Source organism: Sus scrofa, chromosome 17 (genome assembly GCF_000003025.6).
Source record: "Sus scrofa isolate TJ Tabasco breed Duroc chromosome 17, Sscrofa11.1, whole genome shotgun sequence".
Taxonomy (NCBI): domain Eukaryota; kingdom Metazoa; phylum Chordata; class Mammalia; order Artiodactyla; family Suidae; genus Sus; species Sus scrofa.
In genome coordinates, this window is record NC_010459.5 from 30,836,565 (window position 1) to 30,860,928 (window position 24,364).

General features: G+C 52.7%; 2 protein-coding genes across 5 annotated transcripts in view; both read right to left on the bottom strand.

Moving 5' to 3' along the window:
- The window catches only part of ACSS1 (acyl-CoA synthetase short-chain family member 1), a 39,264-nt gene extending 36,029 nt beyond the window's left edge, over window positions 1–3,235 (bottom strand). For 2 of the 4 annotated variants that reach the window (XR_002340090.1, XM_021078074.1), the window contains exon 1: window positions 2,866–3,197. Coding sequence is in view for 3 of the 4 variants with exons in the window: in XM_021078074.1 (XP_020933733.1) it covers window positions 2,866–3,151 (286 nt within the window). In the remaining variant the exon portion in view is untranslated. Of the gene's footprint in view, window positions 1–2,865 lie in introns of all 4 variants that reach the window. The other 2 variants (XM_001927113.6, XM_005672761.3) reach the window with 2 other exon arrangements.
- Window positions 11,933–19,450, bottom strand: VSX1 (visual system homeobox 1). The gene is made up of 5 exons (XM_003359919.3): window positions 19,027–19,450; window positions 16,146–16,224; window positions 15,516–15,639; window positions 14,079–14,259; window positions 11,933–12,989 (listed from the first exon to the last, which is right to left on the bottom strand). The coding sequence occupies exons 1-5, from the start codon at window positions 19,448–19,450 to the stop codon at window positions 12,703–12,705; spliced, it is 1,095 nt and encodes a 364-aa protein (XP_003359967.1). The 3' UTR covers window positions 11,933–12,702.

Genomic DNA, 24,364 nt, shown 5'->3' on the forward strand with positions numbered 1-24,364 from the left:
GAAGCACGTCACTGAGGGGTGTCAACTCTACCTCTCTGCCCCTGGGGCCTTTGATGCTACAACCCCCTCCACAGGCCTGGCTCTCCTGGGGCTGCAGGACAGACTCTCCCCTCAGCCACCTGGGAGGGAGCTCCATTCTGCTTCCCATTAGGTCCCCGCCCCACTGTTCATAGGAAGCACAGCAGGCTCAGCTGAACCTACCCAAGGCCAGGTTCAAGGTCACAGCCTCTCCCCTCTCCCCAATCCCCCAGGATTCATTAATAAATAACAAAGGCCAGTGGTTGGGCACCAGGAATGTTCTAAAGACAGTGCAGAGTGCTTTACAAGCGTTTCTAACTCAATGTCAATAGCAGCCCCAGGTGTCCCAGGTCACATGCCCCTGGTCTGCTAGGAAGCCTAGCAGCTTCTGCTTTGGTCTCAGGGATCTCAGGTTGCCAATGTTCCCTGGGCCCAGCCTCCACCCTGTGAAAAGCCCCTGGGAGATGCTTTGGGCCACAGTCCAGCTGAGCCCAGTGGGCAGCAGCAGTCGGCGCCACTCCAGATGGGAGTGAGCAGCAGGTGAAGACAGGAGCCCCAGATGACAGGAGCAGAGGCAGCCACGCCCTTCGAGCCCTGTCCAAAGTCCTGACCCATAGAATCTGCAAGTGACTAATAAAATGACAATGATAGGAACTGCGACACAATTCATTTATACACTATCCTCATGCTACACCTGGGGAGATGCAGGAAAGTACAGTCAGGAAAAGGCAAGGCTTCAAACCCAGGGGTGAGTCCAAAGACATGCTCGGTGCCACCCATGAAGCACTACTAGTCATCCGTCCTCTCCAGGACACTCTGCCCACTTCAGCAGTGTCTCCACCTGACCTGCTCAGACACAGGGCAGTGGTTCTCAATCTCAAGTGTGTATCAGAAGCCCCTGGAGGGTTTCTGGTTCTGGCCACCTAGGATGGGGCCTGAGAACTTGTGTTTCTAAAGAGTTTGCAGATCATGCTGCTGCTGCCTGTCCGGGAACCACACATTGAGAACTCAGGTACAGATCTTGGAGGGGTAAAGGGAATTTCACATGACGTGTCTGGAATGAGCTATCATCACACGACTGTCACACACACAGCTCATGCCAAAACACCCTATCCAGCCCACAGCTTTCTAGCGGCTCCCAGGGCAGCCATGGCTTGGCCTGGTCCTTTTTCACACCATCGCCTCTGTGATGTACAGACGTGGCGGAGGGCAGAGATATTCCTGATAGATGAGTGGGTGGCATACGCATTTGGGGTAAGAACACAGCTGAAAAGCTCTTTTGCTATGTGACAGCTTTCTGAAGCTCAGTTGCTAAGGGAGCCATAGGGAGAAATAAGTGTAGGAAAAAAGGTGGAAGAGTTGAGCACTGACCACATCTTGGACCTGACCCTGACAGAGTGAGGCTCATGAGGTTCTGCCTGCCTGTCCCATGAGACCCGTCCCCAGTCTTATCTGAGCATGAGAGGTAGCAAGTGCTCAGGAGCCAACCTTGAATGTCCCAGCAGCCTCAGTCTCCCAAGTCCAAGGCAGCTTCCAAAGCAACTGCAGCCTCCTGCCCCTGCCTCTGCACGTATCTCTCCCCATCCAGGGCGCGTTCCTCCAACCCTGCACATCCAAGGGTTTGGGGGTTTTCCCACTAGTTCAAGGACACTTGCTGCTGACTCAGTTTTAGAGAAAACGCTTATCTACTAAGTGAGTCATTTTGATTAAACCAGTAAAACAATACACAATATGAAAAAAAAATCTGGTCCAAAGTTCTCTTAAGTGTCTCTGTTTGAAAAATAACTGAAAGATACTAGCTATTATTTTACGGCTATTTCTGAATTTTATGAGTTAAAATTACTACTATTTATTAATCGCCAATAAGTGCTGGGACCGGTCCATACTTCTGCGTACTTTGTCCTTACAACCAGCCCCTTCAGGTGGGCATTACCACCCCCAGTCTACCCAGGAGGAGACTGAGGCTCAGAGGTACAGAGCAACTGGGCCAGTAGATGGTGGAGCCTGGGAGACTCAGACCCCCACTTCCCAATTCAGGCCTTGGTCATGAAGACCTACAGTTCCTTTCCTCAAACAACCCAGACCCCACTTACCTTTCCCCGTTCCCCTCTGACCACCCTGCCCGGCTGCCCACACCCAGGCCAGACCTTGCCAGGCTGGCCGCAGCCTTAGTTCCCGGGCCTTCTCCCCTAGCTGGGCTGGGGAAGGGGTTACTCTCCCCTCTACCCGATCCCAAATCCTGACAGCGCGTGGCGGGATTCAGTCTCTGCAGAGACCCGAGGACTGACGGGCAGTGGAGCTGGTTTCTGGGGTCCCAAACGCACCGGGACTAAAGCCAGCGCCGTGGGTCTTCCGGGCGAAGGTGAAACTGAGAACTGGGAGGCCCCACCACTGCTTCCTTCCCGGCTGCGAGCCGATTCCGGCTACGGGTCGATTCTGGCTACTGGCGGGGCTCTCCTCCTCGGCCACCCGCCACAGCTCGATTTGTTTACACGGGCAGGGCTGCTCCCCAAGCGAGTCGCCGGCCCGCACCTGGCGGTGGCAACAGCCAAAAGCTTCTCGGTGCTATCTCCCGCCGGGACGGGAGCAGGAAGTCCGGCTCCGGGGTCCCCGCGCCCTCCACCCCCGCTCGGCGCAGGCGTCTCACTGCCTCCCGCGGGCGCGCACGGCATGGGGCGCCGGGACCCCGTTCAACGTGGGGGGTGCCGGCCGGGTGGCAGGGGAGTGGGCCGGGCTGGGCCGGTGGGTGGGGGCGGGGTGACGGCGCCGCACGCCCGAACGCTGAGGAGGGGGCGAGTGCGGCAGCCGTCGCCGAGCTCGGGCGCCAGGGTCCCCGAGCCCACTCACCGGACACATTTAACTGGCCTCCCAGGAACCAGCCGATCTTGCCGCTGCGGAAGTCGCAGTCGCTCACCGTGTGGTAGGGGGTGTCCCACACGAGCACGTCCTTCGCCAGCGGCCCCCAGAAGGCGGCCGGCTCGCGCGCGGCCAGCGCGATCCGCTCCTGATAAGAGCCGGGCGGCGCGGCGGGGGCGCTGCTCCAGAGACGGGGGACCCCGGGGCCCCGAGCCCCCACCCCGCGAAGGCCGCCCAGGAGCCGCCCGACGCCGCAGCCCAAGCAACGGGCAGCCATCGCGCCTCAGAGCCCCTCGCGGCTGTGGCGACCCAGCCCTCGCGCGCCCGCGCCCCGCTTCGGCCCCGCCCCGCCTCCCGCCCCGCCCCGCCCCCCGCCCCTCCTGTCTGAAGCTGCCTCCCGACACTCCCCGCCCCCGCTCCGCCTCTGACCACCGCCCCCCCCTCCGCCCTGCCCTGTCCCACCCCTCTTCACCCCACGCAGAGCTGGGCTGCGAAGGGAGGTGGAGCCCCTGTGGAAGTGGAGTTGGGAGCGCGGCGGCGGAGGGGGTCCCCTGCCGGGCTGCCGGGGTTTCAGTTGATGCGTCCCCGACGAGTTCCGACGGCTGCGCCGTTTTGTCAACCGCAGATCTGCGCGGGCAATGCAGGCTCTCCTGGGAGCTGGAAACCGTCGCGGGTGGGAGGGAGCCGGCACAGATGTTAGTGACCCGCGGAGCGAGGCGCACAAGTTGCTCCAAGGACCACTCGTCAGGTTTGGTCGGTTCAGCATCTCAGAGGCTGAGAGCAAAGTGTTCATCCCTTTGTGGGGCCTCGAGATTGAATGCTTGAGCGGCCTGGGTGGCCTGTACGCCTTCCCCCAAAACATACACAAGTAGTCCCCGTGGGCTAAGTGGGCTGGTCAGGGGTCCTCGGACCAGGAGACTGTAAGACCTTGGGTCTGGGATCTGGTGCTTTTATACAGCAGAGAAGCAAACATTCCACCAGCCATGATTGATTTGGAACCGTGGGAGTTCTCAAGCGCAGCTCCAGCATCTGTGGCCTGAGGTCAAAATCTGAAGTTTCTAGCTCTGTATCCCGGGACCAGTTCCTTAACCCCTCTGTGCCTACACCGACTCCACTACTGAGTTCCCTGGTTACCCCTTCCAGGCTGCACATTTCAGACGCCGACTCGTTTATTCTTTAAGCAGCCCTGGGGAGGTAAACAAAAGTAATGTCTCCCTGGGGGGAGGAGGGTCTCCCAGGGGACCCAGTAGTGAAGGCTGTGTTCCTGTTGTCAAGCTGGGAAAGATAGTGGGAAACCCACAGAAACTTGTGGCAACTAGACTCTTAAATATTACAACAAGCACACAAAGTAAACATGTAATGTAAACAGAAGGGAGAGGGGATTTTTGAAAACTGGTTGGTCGAGTGCTTTGGGTTTAGCATAGATCCCTTCCTGTTAGCAGTAGGAGGTATTTGTGCTGTCAGTCAGCCCCAGCACGTGTGCCTGTGTGCCTGTGTGTGTGTGTGTGTGTGTGTGTGCTCACCCTCCTGCTACTGCTTTTTAAGGCTGGGAAACCAGTGATAACAGCTAGCACTAGACATGGGTCCTGCTCTGTGCTGAGCATTTACTTGCAATTTTTACTTAATTTAAAAATTATCTGGTTCTGGACTTTCCGTGTGGCTCACGACATAACTATTCAGCATTGCTTCTACAGTGGCTGTGGCTCAACCCCTGGCTCAGGAACTTCCATATGCCACAGGTGCTTTAAAAAAAAAATTATCTAGTGCTATCAAGTGCTGCCAACTCTCAACTCTCAAGTGGAACAAGGGACTCACTGAGCAGAGAGAAATAAACAGAATTGCTAAAAAGCACGTGGTGCCAGCACACCCACTCCCACCTCAATATCCCCCTCACTTGGCCTAAATCATCATTTTAAATAGATTAAGTAAATTGCAACAGAGAAAGACCTTAACTGTGGCCCAGGGGTGGGGGGAGTTGTCCCCAAAGATGGCCGCTAACACTTCACTCCCTGATGTAAGAGGCTCCCCTACAAGAAGAGTCTGTGTCCCCCACAAGTGGGCAAGCACTGCCATTCCCACTGTCCCAGGTCCAGACCCCACAAGATCACAGCTGCAGCCCCTGTGCTCTTGGAACCCAGCCCCATGCTGGAAGTGTCGAGCCTTCTGGAGGAAGAGATTCTTGGAGAGAACAATGGAAAAAGTACATAGAACTGACAATACTTTAAAATAAAGGAGCACAAAGCTGGCATTTCCTTCAAGTTGGATAAAGAGAGGTGATTGTGTGTTCAGAAAACTGCGGAACCATCCAAGTGGCACAGAATTGCACTTCCTAAAGCCCAAGCTACCCAAGCTGAGGCCACTGAAGCCAAGGCCACCAGCTGCCTCCTAGAAGCCACCTTCTGGGAACTACAGCAGGTGGAGCCACACTGCACCACGCGTTTGGCCACGACCATGGCCAGAGAGCTGCTTCCCACCGGTCCTCCCGTTCTGAGGGAGCTGCTGCTGGCCAGGCAGTGCTGGTCATGGATGCCTGTGCCTCTAAGATGGGCAGGGTCTTCAGTGTGTGCAGAAAGCTGGACCTCAGCAGGTGCCGAAGTAGGAAGCCTGGGAGAGTTTCTGCCGGAGCTGGGCTTCCTTTGTACCTCAAGCCTGATGTTCAAGTTGGAAACAGTGATCCTCACAACCCTGGGAGAAGGATACTCTGGTCCTCATTGTACAAAGGGAAAAAACAGGAGATACTCCCACCCAAGGCCACACAGCCGGAAGGGGCCTCCAGCGCTCACAGCTTTAACAGTTTAGGGCATTGCCCTTCCTAGGCCCTCCCTCCCACAGTGCTGGGAGCTGCAGCCCTGGACCCCTCTAAGAAGCAGCTTTGTGGGTATCATCCCCAAGACCCACCAGTCCCCCCAGGCAGGCCCGCACTGAGTTGCCAGACGTCCTTGCTTCTCTGCCCTGCTGCCCTCACTCTCCCACCGACCCTCAGTGACAGGGTGTCTGTGGAGCCCCTCCTGTGTGCATGGCCCTGTGTGGAGGCTGTCAGCTCAACAAGGATGAACCAAACACAGCCCTGAGCCCAAGGTCACAACTTGGGGTTGGGGTGGGGAGGGGGGAAGGCTGCAGTGAGACAGATACCAGCTCAAATGACTGAAATGTGAAGCAAAACCAAAACGAAAAATCCACACTGAGAGCCTAGATGTGGGTCAGAGGAAAAGCAGACCCTGCCGCTTCAGGGGTTCTGAGACAGGCAACACAGGGTGTCAGGCTCCTGGCCCCGTGTCCCCATTTCCCAGTGTCCCCATGACCTCAGTGGCAGTGAGGATGCATGGGGAGGCTTGTGTTCATGGCTCCAACAAGGGGCCTCCGCCTGGAACACTGGACACCAGATCCTCGGGAGTAAGCACGCACACCCCGTGTGCCCTCCCGCCCGGCTCCCAACTCAGCAAACTGCCCCTGCCCAGCTCGAGAGGCACTGTCCATCCTGTCCCGTCCCCTGTCCCCACCCCAGCACAGCTCTTGCAGCCAGCTCCCCGCAAACCAGCTCTATCCTGGACTCCAGTGCAACTAGAAACAGTCTGACAGATGTTGGTCCCGTAGCTTCTGAGAATGGTGGCAGTTCTGGCTGAGAAGTCTTGTATTTTGACACACAGAGAATTAAAAGTTGAGGGGCTGGGCAGCTCCAGGGAAGGTGCTGTAGGCTGGGTCTTGGAGTTTCCTTTGAGCCTGAATCACAATCAGTGGGCAGGTGGGGAGAAGGGCGCCTCTACTAGAGAGGTCAAGGACAACCCTACTCTGAGAAGCCAGCCCCACACCAAGCCCCTCACCCTGAACAGCCTATAGGTCCTACACATGCCAGATAGGCCCCATGGCCACTTGTCCTCGAGGTCCACCTGGCAGAGACCTATGCAGTCCCTTCGCTCTGACTCCAAGGCCCCAATGCCCAGTGAAGGCTGCCCTGTCCCTTCATGACTCAGGCCAGCAAAAATCCTTGGTCTGATGCACGTATGGCAGTGGTCACCCTGGAAACTGGTCTCCTTGGGATAAGAGGAGAGTGGGAGGGATAGAGGGAAACTAGGGAGCAGCCTCTGAGCTGGTCTGAGAGGTCAGGCCCCTCCTCCTGCCTGAAGCACCAAAGGCAGCTGAATCAACTTCGCAGTCCCCACTTGTGGCCCCAGGAATGTCTCTGGGGTTCCCTGGCCTCTTGGCTCAATCAGCCAACATGTGATGGTTTATGATACAAAGATCACAGCAGGAAGGGCCAGCCAGAAAACCCGTGCTGACCACCTGGCATTGGCCCCTGTTGTGTTCCAAAGAGATTACACAGAGCCCATCCCTGAGAGTGTCAGCTGAGAGGAGGAGGCTTGACCAGGGACCAAGTGACTCTGGATTGATTGACTGTGGATTGATTGGATGGAAAGATGAGGAGGGATAGAAAACAAGCCAGATTTCTAGTCCTGTTGATTTGGGGAAACTTTTTTGTTTGTTTTTGGGGGGTTTTGTTTGTTTGTTTGTTTTTTGCTTTTTAGGGCCATACCTGCAGCATACAGAGGTTCCCAGGCTAGGGGTCGAATCAGAGCAACAGCTGCCAGCCTACGCCACAGCCACAGCAACACCAGATCCGAGCCATGTCTGTAACCACATCTGTAACCTACACCACAGTTCATGGCAACGCTGGATCCATAACCCACTGAGCAAGGCCAGGGATTGAACCTGCTACCTGAAGTTTCCGAGTGGGATTCGTTTCCACCATGCCACAACAGGAACGCCAGATTTTGACAAACTTTAAAGCTGGCCAACACTGCCACCTGGAGCTGGATTATGAAAGCTGCTTCAGAACAAGTGGTCAGGAAGAATAGAGCCCGTCTCCATCAAGGGAAACCCAGGAGCATTTCCTGAAAGAGCCCCTCAGAACAGTTTTGTCTCTCCAGTGATTTAACCAATGAAGACTGATTGCACCCAAAGCAGCCCTAAACTCAGGGGGAGAGAGAAGAGATCTGTATACGACAGAGAGAGAGCAAGGTGTTAGCCTGGGCTTATGAAGTAACGGGAATTATTTACCTAAAATGAGGCTAAGTTGAAAAAAGGTGAGGCCTTTGCGCCTGAGTCCGTGTGGGCTCCTCTAACAACGTACCATAAACTGGGCAGCTTAAACACAGAAAGAGTGCCAACAGGAAACCATAGGACTGAAGACATTTCAAAGGGGAGCCGACCCCACCAGGTGTTCAGCGGGTGAGCTGCAAGTCTGAGGAAGAAAAACTGACCTGCCAGTCAGGCCGAAGCGCAGCCACATGCCTGCCAACAGGTGGCGCCAGCGTGTCATTGGTGATGGCATTTATCCATTTATTTTGGGGGTTTTGTTTTTTTTGTTTTTTTCCCTGCTTTTTAGGGCTGCTCCCGCGGCACATGGAGGTTCCCAGGCTAGGGTCTAATTAGAGCTGTAGCCACCAGCCTACGCCACAGCCACAGCAACAGGGGATCAGAGCTGTGTCTGCGACCTACACCACTGCTGAGGGCAACGCCTGATCCTTAACCCACTGAGTGAGGCCAGGGATCAAACCCACAACCTCATGGTTCCTAGTCGAATTCATTAACCACTGAGCCATGACAGGAACTCCTATCTTTTTATTTTGATAGAAAGGGAGAAAAGGCAGCCAGCCTTGGATGAGTTTTTAAGAAGTGGGGAGAGTCTGAAAGAGAAGGAATCCATGGGTACTTAGAGTTCCCTCTTGACAGATACCTGTGTGGAGCCTTACCTTCGGGGGTTGGGGGGGAGGTATTGTTTTGTGCACATTGGACCCGGATATTGTGAATGTGGTCCCACTCTCATCAGCTGGGTGGCAGATATTGGGAAGAAGGTGACACACGTGGGAGATCAGTGCTTTCTGTCCTAAGGCTGTTGAACCCTTTGCATCATGGGGAGTCAGCTACCAGGCTTTACTTGCTCAGCAGGAGCCCAGCAGGGAGAAGGCAGGGCTCTCAGCCTTCAAAGAACTTAGTGGCTCCCAGGACACCATATGCAAGAGTCTGTAAATGCCTGGGAGGATGGAAAGTGGTTTTCTCTCCTAGATAAAAGAACTCTTCCCAAAATCCTGAGTCTTGCCAACCTCTTTGGCCCACTCAAAGGATTTGAAAAATGATTAACCTGCCCGCTTACCTCCAAAACAGTGGCCTTCCAACAGTAAGCTTCCCTTATTTAAAAAAAAATTCTATCGGAGTTCCCGTCGTGGTGCAGTGGTTAACGAATCTGACTAGGAACCATGAGGTTGTGGGTTCGATCCCTGGCCTTGCTCAGTGGGTTAAGGATCAGGCGTTGCCGTGAGCTGTGGTGTAGTTCGCAGATGCGGCTCAGATCTCACATTGCTGTGGCTGTGGCATAGGCCGGTGGCTATAGCTCCGGTTAGACCCCTAGCCTGGGAACATCCATATGCCACGGGAGCAGCCCTAGAAAAGGCAAAAAGACAATAAATAAATAAATAAATTCTGTCATCAGGAGTTCCCACTGTGGCTCAGTGGGTTACAAACCCAACAGTATCCAGGATGCGGGTTCAATACCTGGCCCTGCTCAGTGGGTTAGGGATCCGGCATTACTGTGGCTGTGGCCGGCAGCTGCAGCTCTGATTCCAGCCCTAGCCTGGGACCTTCCATATGCCACAGGTGTGGCCATAAAAAGCAAAAAAGAAAAAAAAGTATCAGAGTTCCCTTGTGGCCTAGCAGTCAAAGGATCCAGTGTTGTCACTGCTGTGGCTAAGGTTCCATCCCTGGCCTGGGAACTTCCACATGCGTGGGCATGGCCAAAAAAATAAAAATGTCAATGTCACAAAAGACAAAGAAAGCGGCTGCAGAAATTTCCGTATTGAAGATGTGACAATTAGAAGCAATGCAAGATTCAAGACTGGATCCCGGATAGAAAAGAAAGGGGCTGTGAGGGATACCATGGAGAGTAGGGGGTGGGGAAAGAAGGTGAAAGTCTTGTATTCAGATTTAGAATACTGTATTGTTTTCAGATTTAGAATATTGTAATCAACACTATATTGCAATAGATGAAAGCTTTGTATTCAAATTAAAGCACTGTATTTAATCCAGTATTAGATAATGAATCTAATTAATACTGTGTTGTAATAGATAAAAGTGTTATATTCAGGTTTAGAATTTTGTATTCAGAGTTAAAGTATTGTATTCAGATTTTCTGAATTGGTAACTCCTCAGGTTATATAAGATAATACTCTTATTCTTAGAAAATGCACAGTATCAGGAGATTAGGAGGCAGGTACAGCCACTGTGGAAAACAGTATGGAGAGTCTTCAAAAAATTAAAAATAGGAGTTCCCGCTGTGGCACAGGGGAAATGAATCCGACTAGTATCCATGAGGACACAGGTACTATCCCTGGCCTCGCTCAGTGGGTTAAGGATCCAGCATTGACATGAGCTGTGTGTAGGTCGCAGACGCAGCTCAGATCCTGCATTGCTGTGGCTGTGGCGCAGGCTGGCAGCTGTAGCTACGATTCGACCCCTAGCCTGGGAACTTCCCTGTGCTGCAGGTGTGGCCCTAAAAAGAAAAAAAATTAAAACTAGAACTAATACAACCCAGCAAATCTACTTCTGGGTATTTATCCAAAGAGATAAAATCACCCTCTGGAAGATATATCTGCACCTCCTATGTTCATTGTAGCCTTATTTACAGCAGCCAAGACATGGAAACAACCTACATGTTCATTGGCAGATAAAGAGGTAAAGAAGATATGCTGTATATACAATGCAATGCTGTTCATCACTTTAAAAAATAAGGAAATCCTGCCATTTGCAACTACATGGATGGACCTTGAGGGCATTATGTTAAGTAAAATAAGTCATACAGAGAATATGGAACACTGTATGATCTCACTTATAAGTGAATCTAAAAACATCAAATTCATAGAAACCGAGTAGAATGGTCATTGCCAAGGGAAATAGAGGTAATTGCCAGGGAAATAGGAAGATGTTGGTCAAATGTACAGATTTTCAGTTAGAGATGTGTAAGTTCTGGGGATAGAATGTACACCACAGTGACCATAGGTAACATTGCTGTATATTTGAATGATGCTATGGAGACTAGAGTTTTTGTTTTTTTTGTTTTTTGTTTTTTTTAAGGGCCACACCGCAGCATATGGAGGTTCCCAGGCTAGGGGTCTAATCGGAGCTATAGCTGCCAGCCACAGCCACAGCCACAGCCACAGCCACAGCAGATCCAAGCCATGTCTTCGACCTTCACCACAGCTCACGGCAACGCTGGATCCTTAATCCACTGAGCCAGGCCAGGGATCGAACCCACAAACTCATGGTTCCTAGCTGGATTTGTTTCCGCCGTGCCACGACAGGAACTCCAGAGACTAGAGCTTCAACCTTCCTAACAACCACCAAACAATAATCATGGGAAGGACGTGTTAACTAACCTTACTGTGGTATCACACACTGTACACTCCAACCTACACAATGGCATAGGTCTATTATATCTCAATAAAGCTGGGAAAACAGAGATAAGAGGGCAGACAACGTATGCAGCTTCCTCTCAAATTGTTCCAGATTCTTCCCACCACCTGCCTTCCCGCCACCCTCAGCCTTGGCTTCAGCCTCGATCTCCAGGTGCCAGAAAGAATGAAAGATGGTGGGGCTCCCAGTTTTCTGCTGCTGCAGTAAGGACAGGTGACATTTATTTTTCACAATAGTCTGGGACCAGCCCAGGATGAGAAAAGTAGGCTAAAGGAAGGAGGCTCTGGCTTCTCACCTGGAGCAACGGGAGAGCCAGGCCCAGCCCAACAGGGGGACCAGGGGAGGCCATGGGGACAGGGTCTTTCCTTTCCTTCCCACTCTGCCTTCTTGGGGAAGCTCGGCATCTCCCTCTCAGCCTCCCATCAATCAGGTGTAAGCTCTGCCTGGATTCAACTCAGAAAGGAGAACTAGACATGGAGCCACATAGGAAGTGCTGCAGAGACCATGTTTCAAGGTCACAGGGGACCCTGCCAGGGGTGGCCGGAGGTGCCCGTGAAGACTGAGGAGGTGCAGGAAGCCCGAGCACACCACACAATGCTTCGTTTATTTTTAAATAATAAATAAGTGGCAAAGGAAATACAGGCAAGGAAACATTCAGGAAATCAAGTCACTAAAGTGCTCTCAAACATAAATTTAAAAAAAAACCAAGAAGCCTGGTCTGACCTTAACACACTGTTTACAAATATTCAACGGTTGTTCCAATTTGGCCCCGAGCTGTTTGGGAAGGGGAGGGACGGTGGGCTTTCTTTGCGGAAGAGTTCCGAGGACACAGAATTATTGCCTAAGAGAATGGCAACATCCAAAGCAAGTTCAAGGTAAAGATGCTAAATTTCATTCATTTGAGGTCCGCACAAGGTCTTCACTATTTATGAAACTATTTGATTCTCTGCCCATTAAATAATTTTGTATCTTCTGATTCCAGGTAAGAACATCCGACTTAATCTGCTAATCAGTCGGATTCCTTGTAAGGACTTAACCTGTTAATCTGCAGTATTGTGAACCAGATCTCAGGCTGTCTGGCAGTGAAAATGGGTTTTGGACTTGAAATCCTCCCTCCTCAGGTTCTACAGAAGAGAAGAGAAGTTTTACACCAAATTAACTGGTTCACCTGCCTTTAAGGAGTGATTTCCATTATAGAATGAAATGGAATTTTACCATAGGTCACCATTTGTCTTCTTAAAGCAAATGGCATTGCATTGTGTCCTGACACTTAAAAACTCCAACTGTCTTCCACAACTTTCATCTTTCAAAAACAGCGGTAAGGAATGTGCACATTTCCAGCCCTGATGGGGAGGAGCTGTGGCCTCATAAGGCCTCCCCCTTCCTGGGCTGGAGCCCCTTTAGCTCCTCAGAGTCTGAACAGCCTTGGGTCCCGGCCTCCTGCGGTGCTCTCTTGGCCTCCTGCCGAGTGGAGTTGGAGAGATCCATGGCCACATCTTGGCCACTTTCAGGGCTGCCTTCATCTGAGCCCCTCTGGGGTCCTGCCTGAAGCGGGCTAAAACCTTCCTTGAGGTGGTCAGAGCCCCAGAGTCCTGCCAGCTTTTCTTCACTTTCTGCTTTCTTTATCATCCCTGTGGATTTTTTATGCATCCCTTGCAAAAAAAAAAAAAAAAAAAAAAAGAAAAAAGAAAAAGAAAATGAAAATAAGTAAAAACAGATATCTCCAAATACAGCAACTAAGTAAATTTCTTCCATGTCATTATTCTCATTAGAATTAGTCCCCTTAGGATGTCCCTTGCTGATGTCCATCTCTGGGGACTGCAGGAGGGTCCTTTCGGTAACTCTCAATATGGGTTTGTAGCCTGGTGTCTGCCAGCTGGGCACGGCCAACCAAGGTGCCTTGTTTGAACGATGTCATGTTTTTTTTATTTTATTTTAAAACTTGTTGGCAACATTTTAAAATTAGGAGATTTACGTCAAAAACCAGATTTCCAGCTTCTCTCAAAAAGTCGGCTGTGTGGCAGCACTAGGCCACAGACACACAAACACAGCAAGCACCACCCACCTGCTCAGGTAAATTCAGGAGGGTGGACTGGGTTACCTGCCCAACAACATGCTCTGTCAGGCTCTCCAATCTCCATGTCTCCCATCACAGCATAGCATCAGGTGGGTAGGGGTTTGAAAAATGTTTGCTGAACAAAACCCTTCTGCCTCCCCAGCCTAAAATGCACCCCCCCCCAGTCTCACACCCTCCTTAGGGTGCTGTCCCTGACTTGTTCCTTTAAGGTCTCTGGTAATGACAACAGATGAACAAGGGTGCCAGCTCTCAGAACACCCAGCCCAAAGCCTGGGCCTCTCCAGTGTAGACTGTTCCAGCACCAAGCTAAGGGACAGAAGAGCACATGGCAGGTTGTTAACGGCAGAATGAGGACCAGGAGCTGGACCTCTTGAGCTCTGAACTGTGTGGTTTCCAAACCTAAGAGCCCTCTACATGTGGGAAACGTATTCACGTAATGAAAGTGTATCGTTCCACTCCTAAAACCAGGGCCAGTTGGCACCTTTCCTCACACTGCTGCGCAATTCCAATGAAAGATAAGGCCAAGCCTTGTAATTCATTAAAAATGGATGAATATTCTGAGGCTGAATCTGGGTGCACTTGCATTGGTTTGCCTGGTGATGGATGCCTGGTGTGGGGACCCCTAACCTCTCTGGCAGGCTGGCCATAGGGCCCCCTTCCTCACCCAGGAGCCAGGGCGCACAGGAGCCCAGCAGGCCGCCCTCTGCAGAGCTGAGGACAGAGTCAGGTGGTGGGATGCAGTGTCGCACCATCGCCCCGTAGAGCCCGTACTCGGCCATCACGCTGCTGCCACCCCAACGCTTCTCCCGCTTGCGCCACTTGGCCCTCCGATTCTGAAACCAGACCTGGATTGAGGCGGGAGGGAAGCAGAGGGCTTAGAGGAGGAGACGGGCGGAGGGGCATGGCCCCCTGCCCTCTCAGGGAGCACCTGGGACCCGAGAGACTGGCCATGATGGGTGATTGGGACCGGTTTCCACCGATGTTTCCATGGAGGCAGGGATAATGAAACCAAATCAGAGTATCCCAGCCATAAACAAGTTGAGTTTTACACTGATGGGAACAGTTCACCCAGGCAACGGCCCCTTCTACTCTCAGGTTGGTGAACTGTTCTATCTTAATAGAAGAACAGTGTCCAAAACTGTGAAGCTGTTCAAAAAGTGAGTGGGAGCTCTCTTGTGACACAGCAGGTTGAGGATCCGTCATTGTCACTGCAGCGGCTCAGGTTCATTCCCTGGCCTGGGGACTTCCGCGTGCCTCAGGACACAGCGAAAACGATAAATTAATTCAATAAAACAAAAAGTAATAAATATCATTAAATTTTTTTTAAAAAAGCCACTGTAAACCAACTATAATGGAATAAATAAAAATCATTAAATTAAATAAAAGGAAATAAAATAAAATAAAAAGTGAGCGAATAACATCTTCTAACCAGGAGAGGATGGGCTGTCAGCACAGAGACCAAGGAGCATGTATGACAGCTCTCTGTAAAGAGAGAGACCAACCCCGTGTGTGTGTACAAGTGAGCGTGTACATGTTCCAGGCCAGATGTGCATGAGGAGCTGTGCAGAAAACCCAAGGCAGGCTACTTACATTGGTTTCTTCAAGGGTTTCAGTGGAGGGATAGTCACTTTTTCATTGAGATCGTTACGTAGTCTCTGGATTCAGCTTATACTATGTAATTTTTTTCATTTCAGGGCCCCATCTGCCTCATATGGAACTTCCCAGACTAGGGGTCAAATCAGAGCTGCAGCTGCCGGCCTACACCACAGCCACAGCAACACCAGATCCGAGCCACATCTGTGACCCACACGGCAGCTTGCAGCTCCTTAACCTTCTGGCAAGGCCAGGGATGGAACCCAAATCTTCACAGACACTCTGTCAGGTTCTTAACCTGCTGAGCCACAATGGGAGCTCCGCACTGTGTAATTTTTAGGAATGATTTAATAAAAGGAAGAGGTCATCCTCTTCAAACTCACCCAAAGGAAGGCTCTGGGATCTAAGGCTCTGGGATCTTTGGTTTGTGTGTGAGGGGAAACCCTGGGGCACCCCCCTGCATGAGAACAGGTGCTCGCTGGTGTCTTTGGGAGGAGGAGCCTGGCACCTGTATCCGGTCTTCCGGGAGCTCAGTCTTCACAGCCAGCATTTCCCGGGCATACACGTCGGGGTAGTGGGCCTCGCTGAAGGCCTTCTCCAGCTCCTCCAGCTGGTGGGCAGTGAAAACCGTCCTGCAGGGAGGCCCAGATGCTTGAGTGGGCACCTGCCCACCTCCAAGGACACTGTGCTTCCCCCCACCCCCGCCCTCGCCACATTGTCCACAGCCTGGAAGTCCAGCTCATGATAACTGGACCCCCCACCTCTGAATGGTTAGCCTCTGGAAAATCTGCAATTTGATTCAAACAAAACAGTTTTTTAGGTCTTTTTCTTTTCCTTTGGCCATACCCACAGTGGCTGTTTCGGGGGCTGGGGATCAAAACTGTGCCACAGCAGTGACAACATCAGATCCTTAACCCACTCCATCAGCTCACTCTAAGAAAACATTAAAGGCCCACAAAATTGTGTCTGTAAAATGCTACAAAGACAGACCTGCGGCCCCCTGGGAATCACAGAATTACGTTCCCAAGTGGCTACTGTGCCCTTTCCACTGCAGACTAGGAGGCCCTGGGCCTACCCTAACTCGCAGGACCAGACAGTCTCAGATGCTGAGTCCCAAGGACAGGGGCAGGGCAGGTACCTGTGCCTTCGCTTCTTCCTCTTGCCGGGGGTGGGGGGCAACTTCAGGTCACTCCTATCTTCAGGCAGGCTGTCCTCTTCTGTCAGCACAAGAGGAAAGAGGGGACTTTAAAGGCATGCATACTTTTTTTTTTTTTTTTTTTTTTTGTCTTTTTAGGGCCATGCTTGCAGCATATGGAGTTTCCTAGGCTAGGGGTCCAATCGGAGTTGTAGCCTCTGGCCTACGTCAGAGCCACAGCAATGTAGGATCTGAGCCTCGTCTGTGACCTACACCACAGCTCCTGGCCACACCGGATCCTTAACACACTGAACAAGGCCAGGGATCAAACCTGCGTCTCATGGATGCTAGTCGGGTTCGTGAACCACTGAGCCACAATGGAAACTCCAAGGTGCACATATTTTTCACTTTTTTTCTGGATCTTAATTTAAGGGTTGAAGCTATGAACCTGTCCAGATGTGAATACTTAATAACACAAGCCTGCATTTTTCACACTCACCGTATTCCAGGTGCTGTAGCTTAGGTGCATTGCCTATACATCACCATTTTTCTTCATAAATTAAAAGAACTCTCTTTTTACAAAGGAGGAAACCAAGGCAGAGAGAGATTAAGTAACTTACCCAAGATTACATAGGTGGTCAACAGTGAAGCTGGGATTCAAACCCCAGACTGTATGAAGCCAAAGCTACATGAACACCAAATGCATTTCCTGTCCCCTTTAGCTTCCAAATCCATCCACTTCTTTCTGCCTCCATCTCAGCTTCCTCATCTTAACCAACACACCATTTCTCAAAGGGAGGGCCAAGGTTTGTGATATCAGGGCTAGTTCCCTAACCTACTGTTCCAATTCCAAATCTCTGGAAGTGAGGTCCAGAAAGCTCATTCTTGGCTAGGGTGCCCAGGTGATTCATAGATGCACTCAAAGAATCTTAAGAATGTTTTATCTTTTGAAATAAATTATATCAAAAGATTTTTCTAGGTTGAGGGAGTTTCCAACATGGCTCACCAGTAATGAACCTGACTAGTATTCATGAGGATGTGGGTTCAATCCCTGGCCTTGCTCAGAGGGTTAAGGATCTGGCATTGCAGTGAGCTGTGGTGTAGGTCGCAGATGCAGCTCGGATCCTGCATTGCTCAGGCTGGGGCGTAGGCTGGCAGCTGCAGCTGTGATTCAACCCCTAGCCTGACCCACAGATGGATCCTAAAAATAAAAAAAAAATTTTTTAATTAAAAAAAATATCTAGGTTGAAAGGAAGATTAGAAGACCAAACTATTGGCAGATTCATTGTTAAAAAAAATATTTGCTTCAAAACACTAAAAAGTGAATTAATAATGGCAAAAAACAGTAAAATAATGTTTTACTTCTACATCAATTAGTTCACCAGAAACTTGGATTACAATATAGTATTTGTGCTGTCCAGTCTGGACACATAAGTTTTTTGAGATATGAAATGTGGCCCATCTGAATTGAGACCTGCTGTAAATGTGAAATATTTGGTGTATTTTGAAGATCTAATACCCCCAAATAAACTATTAACAATTTTTATATTGATTACATGTATAATAATATTTTCTGTGTATTGAATTAAATAAAATACAGTATTTAGGTTTGTTTCACCTATTTATTTCTCCTTTTCCAGGTAGGTTTGAGAAATTTTCATTACTCTTGAAGTCACATGTTTCTACTGGACAGTGTTGGTCTTGATCTTGCAGAAATGCCCTCATAGACTAGGATGTGGTGGCATTTTGCCTTCAGCTTTGTCAGTATTCACAGAGAAAGAACCCACCCTATGAAGGTGGTCTCTGCATTTCTAGTGAAACAACTACTAGAGGGCTTCATTTTATCTTACCTAGAGACTCATGAAATAAAGTCCATTCATTTTTTACCTTTATTTTTATTTTTACCTTCTCATCTGGGGTACATGAAAGTTCCCAGGCTAGGGCTTGTATCATAGCCGCCGCAACATCAGATCCCAGCAGCACCTGAGACCTACACTGAAGCTTGTGGCAGAGCGCTGGATTCTTAACCCACTGAGTGAGGCCAGGGATGGAACCCCCATTCTCACAGAGACAACCATCGGTTTTTAACCCACTGAAGAGACAGCAGGAACTCTCATAACGTGAAAGCTGGCCTGCCTCTGATCCAATCTGCTTCCTCTAGACATCGATAGAGAGCCATGTAAACCTGCCTTGGCTGAGGGATGCTCAGCTCTGGGGTCTATACAAAGTTTATGTGCGCCCACCTTTTCGCTGGTAATTCTTAGTTCTCTCCCCCCTCCCGCCCCAAATCTCTCTATTTCATGGCCGTGTCTTTATAGAGTTCCACTGCTCCCTTCTCTTCTCCACTATCCTCCCTGACTTCTCTGAGGAGCCCGGCACTGCTGCCATAGACCGAGGAGCTTGTTTCTCCTGAGCCAGAGGGGCAGAGAAGCGCGGGACCCCCACGCCTATTTCAACTCTAGGAGGACAGTTCCAGGCCTCCACCTCGTGCTCTTCAAAGGCCAGTCAATGAGTCCATCAATTCAGGGAATGCTCAAGCGCTGGTTGGTACTGGGTTCGGTGTGCTGACAAACCAGGCGGGCCCAGGCCTCCCAACCTCCGCTGTTCCCTGATCCTCGCGGGGAACACTCCCCCACCCCCAAGACCCCAGGGCAGATTCGCACCGGGTTGTAGGGGTGTGTGCAGGGCGGCGGCGACCAGGCCCAGAGGAGAGGCAGGGATGTGGGCAAAGCCAAGGGCAGAGGGTGCTCCCTGGCGGGGCCACTCTGGGGTCCCGACTTCCCTGGATCTGGGGAGATGAGGTGGGGCTCGGCGGGGTGCTGAGTGTCACCCTGCGCACCACGCCGAGGCAAGGGGCAGGAGCGGCACGGACTGGCCTCATTACCGGACGTCGAGACGCTCTCGCTGCGCTTCTGACGGATGCTCGTGGGCGGTGAGCGGCCGAGGACGTGCGGGGCGGGGGGCTCAGGCCCCTCGGGCGGCAGGAACGGCACATCGGCTAGAAGCAGGCAGGGCGCCCCGGCAGCCGCAGGGGGCTGCGCACCGAAGCTGCAGAGGAGGCCGAATCCCAGCGGGAGGGCCCCGCGCGCCAAGCCAGAGTCCCCGAGCCCTGGACCGGCGCAGGGGGCAGCCGCGGGGCCTTCGCAGCAGGATCCCGGCCCAGGGCCTGCAGGTGCAGGCAGCTCGGCCTCCAGGCCCAGCAAGTCAGTGATGGCGAAGCCCCGGGGGCGCGAGCCAGTGGGCGGGCCTCCGGGCACCAGCGCCCTGCTCCTGGCACACCCGTCGGAAAGCGCGTCCCGGCCAGTCATGGCTTACTGGGCGGCGGGGCTGAACTCTCTCGGTCACCTTTGCGGAGGGGGCGCAGTTCTGAGGACGCTTTATACAGTCAGGAGCCAGGAGGGCTCCAATCAGCGGGGTGCGGGCGCGTCACGCCTCGGACCCCGCGAGATGGGGACGCCACCAGTTCCCCTCCCTTCGGTCGCCGCCCTCCCAGCTGCAGTCCCGTCAATCGGCCCCCATCCCTCTCCCCTCTCCTTTCCAATTGTCCCTCTGCCCACCCTGTTCTTGGTGGGAGGAAAATAGAGAGGGGAGGACCGGCTCTCTGGCCATCTCTCTAAGAGCCGCAGGTTCCAGATCCCGGCGTGGTCTTCTCTCCCCTTCTCGGCTCTCGGGTGGAGGCCCCTGCTTGCAGCTGCCCTGGAGCCTCCCTGCCCCCATCCAGTCACTCGTTAAGACCTAGGGCCTATTCCCTGCCGCTCTTTGACTACTATCACTAAGACCCCCGCCAGCCCTCCAACACTACCGTCACCGCGGACAAGACCTTCCTCGAAATTCCCAAGGGGAAAGGAGTGGAAAACGTTTATTTAATCAGTGCCCACTCCACCTCCAGCCATTGGCGGAGGCTGGCCATCGGCGCCATCGGGCCATCAGCTTGTCGCAAAATTCACTGGAGCTGGAGAAGGAATAGGAAACAGAGGCTGGGGCAGATGGACCCCGCCGGAACTGCGGGGAAGGGCGCCACGTTTAGCAAACTAAATTCCAGGAGGTGCAGTGAAATCACAATTTCAGATGAAGTCACTTTAGAAATATGTATAAGAACGTATCTGTATTTTATCTGGCGACTCCTAAATGGGGAGAGTAAATTGGAAAATTGGGCCTGTGTACTGAGACCCATCCCACTTCACGGAGGCTAACAAATTATTGTTTCATGATTATTCAAAGAAAGCCTGATTTTCATGTGAAATGCCCGTGTTTGTTCAAGATGCAAAACGAAGCACGTGGGTAAAATTCTCCTGGCTCACACGCCAAAAAGTTGAGCCCACCCAACCAGATTCGCTGGGAGCCCTGAGCCCACCCTTCTCAAACAAGGAAGGAGGGAAGCAAAACCTGTCATTCCCACCCTGAGGGCGAGCAGCCGGCGGCCGCCCAGCGAGGGACGCAGCAGCTCTCCCAGCGCCCCGCGGACGCCTCTCGGGTCTCTGCGCGCCTCCGAGGCCGAGGGGAAACCCGAGCAAAGGGGATCTCCCGCTGGCCACGCCTGGGGCTGGATCCTCTGCAAACCCAAGGATTAAACCAGGGGCTTCCGATAAAGATAATTACAAGAGGCTGCGCATTAACTTTTCATTATTAAAAGAAGACCCAAATCTCTCCTCGCAAGCTGTTCCCTGGATTAACAAAACAATAACTTTCCTTTGGGATAATTGTCCTTTGAGTCGCTCCGGGTCGGGGGCAGCTTTAGAAGCCGGCGTCCTTTTTGGCTCCGCCAGGAATTTCTCCCCAAATTTATCTCTGGGTTTAGGGAAAGGTGTTGAGTGTACAGAACCCAGCCAAAATGCTCTGGCTCTTGGCCCGGCAAAGCAGTAGTTTGTGAATCAGAATTTGGGGCCGCAGTTAAGGATGACATTTAAGATGCACATATTTACAGACTGTGCTGGGGAGCTGGTGGGACAAACACACCTAAAGGTGGCCCCGCCCGGGGCATTGGCAGGATCGGGTCTCAGAGGCAGATGTGTGCTCGCGGTGTCTGCTGCTAGGACAGCCGAAGGCTCCCCCTCGCCTGGGCCCAGGATTCCAAGTCTCTGAACACAGCCTCTGCCAGGGGAGGCCTCGAGTAGATGGCCATAGACCCAGAGGTACCGAAAGGCCATCCAGGAGGAGCCCAACTTCAGCCACCCCACATGGTGACCACCACTCAGGGCCAACAGCACACGGGTTTCCAACTCCTTCGGAAGTATATTACAAAACCCATTTTGCAGATGAGAGAAAATGAGGTGTATTAACCCGCTCGCATCTAATATGAGAGAAAAACCGGGAGAGCGAAGCAGAAAGAGACCCGAGGGAGACCCAGGGTTGGGGCTGTAATGGGACCTTGCAATTTCTGGACAGGAGAGTCACTGCCGCCTCCTCCGGCCCCACTTGGAGGAAGGAGCCCTAGGGAGGGACCAGAGTGTGGGGAGAACGGAACTTTGGGAGCTTTCTTTTCCGCGGCAAGGCAGCGCTGGGAGTGCGGCGCTGGAGGGCACTCACTTCCCCCACCCACGTTAATCCGCACCCCACTCCCACCCCCAGCTGCCGCGGAGGATCGCGGGTCCACTCGCGCCCCCACCCCAGTGGATTGGCTCAGCGGTGGGAGCCGGGCGAAGCGCGCCGTCCAGCGTCTGCCCAAGCTGGTGAAGTCAGTCCAGAGTTTTGGGAGACTCGGAAGGAACCCGGTCCCGAGCCCACCCACGTTCCTGAGGGGTGTCTCCCGGCCCTGGGCGGGTGCCGAGTCTACGCGATGGGCGACAGCTTTGGGGAAGTCCTTGTCCCTCACCCCACCCGCGACGGTGGAAGGTAGGCCCCCCTCCCCCCCCAACGTATACAAATTTGCAGCCAGGGCCAGAGCGCTCACGTCGGTCCCCGCCCGGGTACCCCTCCTCAAGTCGTTTAGAACCCTAAATCCGTTAAGGGGTCTGGATCTGCCTTCATCAACCCGGATTATCCAGGATTTAACTAATCAGTAAAGCTTTCTCTGTTCATTATTTTCCAGGGAAGGTTTCCAGCCGCTGACTGTGGCCAACCACAAATGTGTGCTCCACTTCCCTCACTCTCCCTGCCTGGGCGCATCTTGGCTTTTTGCCGCGTCAGGCTGAGTCTGGGTGGGGTCTAAGTGGCTCAACGACACCCTTCTTGGGCTTTTTGGAGCCGCCTCCAGCCAGGCTTGTAGTATAAGGAGTGGGGTGCGCACCACAGCAAGGCGGGCATAAAGAGCATCACTGCCTGTCTACCTGAAGGAGCCCTGGGGCTCCGCTCCTCTGGATTTTCCTCCTCCCTCCCTCTGCTCCTTCTCAGTTGCTTTTGGTATCCTTTAAAGGCTGTTGTAGCAGATTCTGTTATGCTCCCTCCACACCTGTGCCTTGACCATTGTTCCTGCAGCTTGCAGGGCCTCCAGGGCCCAGGCTCCACCTATTTGCCTGAGGGCTTTCCCTGATCTCCAGTCCTCTGGCCAGAAGGGCCAAGGAATGACAGCCCCTGAGAGGCCCAGGACTAAAGACTGCAGGAGCTGGAGTATAAACGTGGCCCCAGGTCTTCAGTGGGATAACTCAGGCCTCTCAGAAGTCCCCAGCTGGGTTTGCACCAGTTAGCGCTAATCATCACATCCTAAGTTCTGTGGGTCCCCCATCCAGACCCCCTTTCCTGGGCTGTTGCACCTCCCCCGACCCCATCCCTACACCATCCAGCTCCCCATTGTCCCTAATCAGGAGAACTGCCCTCTGCTGACAAAGCCCCTAGCCCAGGCACCACACACCCATACACACACACACACACACACACACACACACAAGGTTTCTGCTGCCATGAGGCTGCCCCCTTGCCCTCCGAGGACCATTTCTGCTCCAACCATCTTGACTCAGGGCTCAGGCCAAGGCTTACCAGGACCCAAGTGTTCATCCTTATCCATCCTTTCCCCTCCCCTCTGGCCCCCTCACCCCTGAATCTCCACGCCCCCCTCCCCTATAAAGCTTCTGAATCCAGACCACGCCTCCAGCTCTCCTTCTGGAAACCCATCCTGTCATCTTGATGCCCCACCCCCTACTGGTGTCTCGTGAAGTGCCCTCCCAGATAAACCACTGATTCAGGAGTGCGAGCTCCAAGTCCACTCAGGAAACACAAACTCAGCATGTTTCTCAGTCTCCCCTTAGACACTCTTCTCCTCCTTCACATGAGGTCCTGTCACCATAGCCTGCAGAGAACTTTCTGGCCAGGCTGTGCTCCAGGAGCCCAGCCCCACAGCTCCCTCCTATGGCCACCTGGACCTCTGTCCCTGAGTCAGGCTTGAAGCAGCAAAGTCATGATGTGGAAATTGACAATATCTGGGGTTCCTTACACTTGTCTGAGGTTCAGCACTGGTTTTGTTTTTAATTTCTAGGTGCCAAGGGCCTGCAAACCTCTTAATCTTGCACTGCTCCAGTTGCCTTTCATCAGTGGCCCCGTGGGCATGAGGCAGATGTCACCAGGCAGGGGCTCTGGTGCCCAGACTTAGTCTCTTCTCTTCAGGTCCTGAGATAATAGAAACCCCAGAGGTCGGAACTCAGGTAACACTTGGTCCCTGGGGCGGGTTTCAGCCCTCTATTCTTTCTCCTGCCCCCTCCTCCCCAGCTCCTCCTTCACTTCAGCCCATCAAAAGAGCTCATGGCTACACTCCTCAAGTCCCTTCTGTAAACCCAAGGATTCCCCTCCCCACCCCCGCCGCCAAGGCCAAATGAAACACAGGAGACAACCAGCACCCCTCACGGATGGGGGATCCCCAGAGAGATGGGGAAGGTCTGCATGGTCTCCCCAAGTGGACGGGAGTGGGGTGGTTTGTAGGCAGATGGAAGTAGGTATGTTGCTTGGGCATCAGCAGGGTTGAGGGGGTGATGATGTAGGCCACCTCAGCCTAAAAGTCATAGGGAGGGGTCATTAAAGGCACTGTGGGGAGTTCCCGTCGTGGCTCAGTGGTTAACGAATCCAACTAGGAACCATGAGGTTGCGGATTCGATCCCTGGCCTTGCTCAGTGTGTTAAGGATCCGGCGTTGCCGTGAGCTGTGGTGTAGGTCGCAGATGCGGCTCAGATCCCGCGCTGCTGTGGCTGTGGTGTAGGCCGGTGGCAACAGCTCCGATTGGACCCCTAACCTGGAACCTCCATATGCCGCGGCAGCGACCCAAGAAATGGCAAAAAAAAAAAAAAGGCACTGTGGGT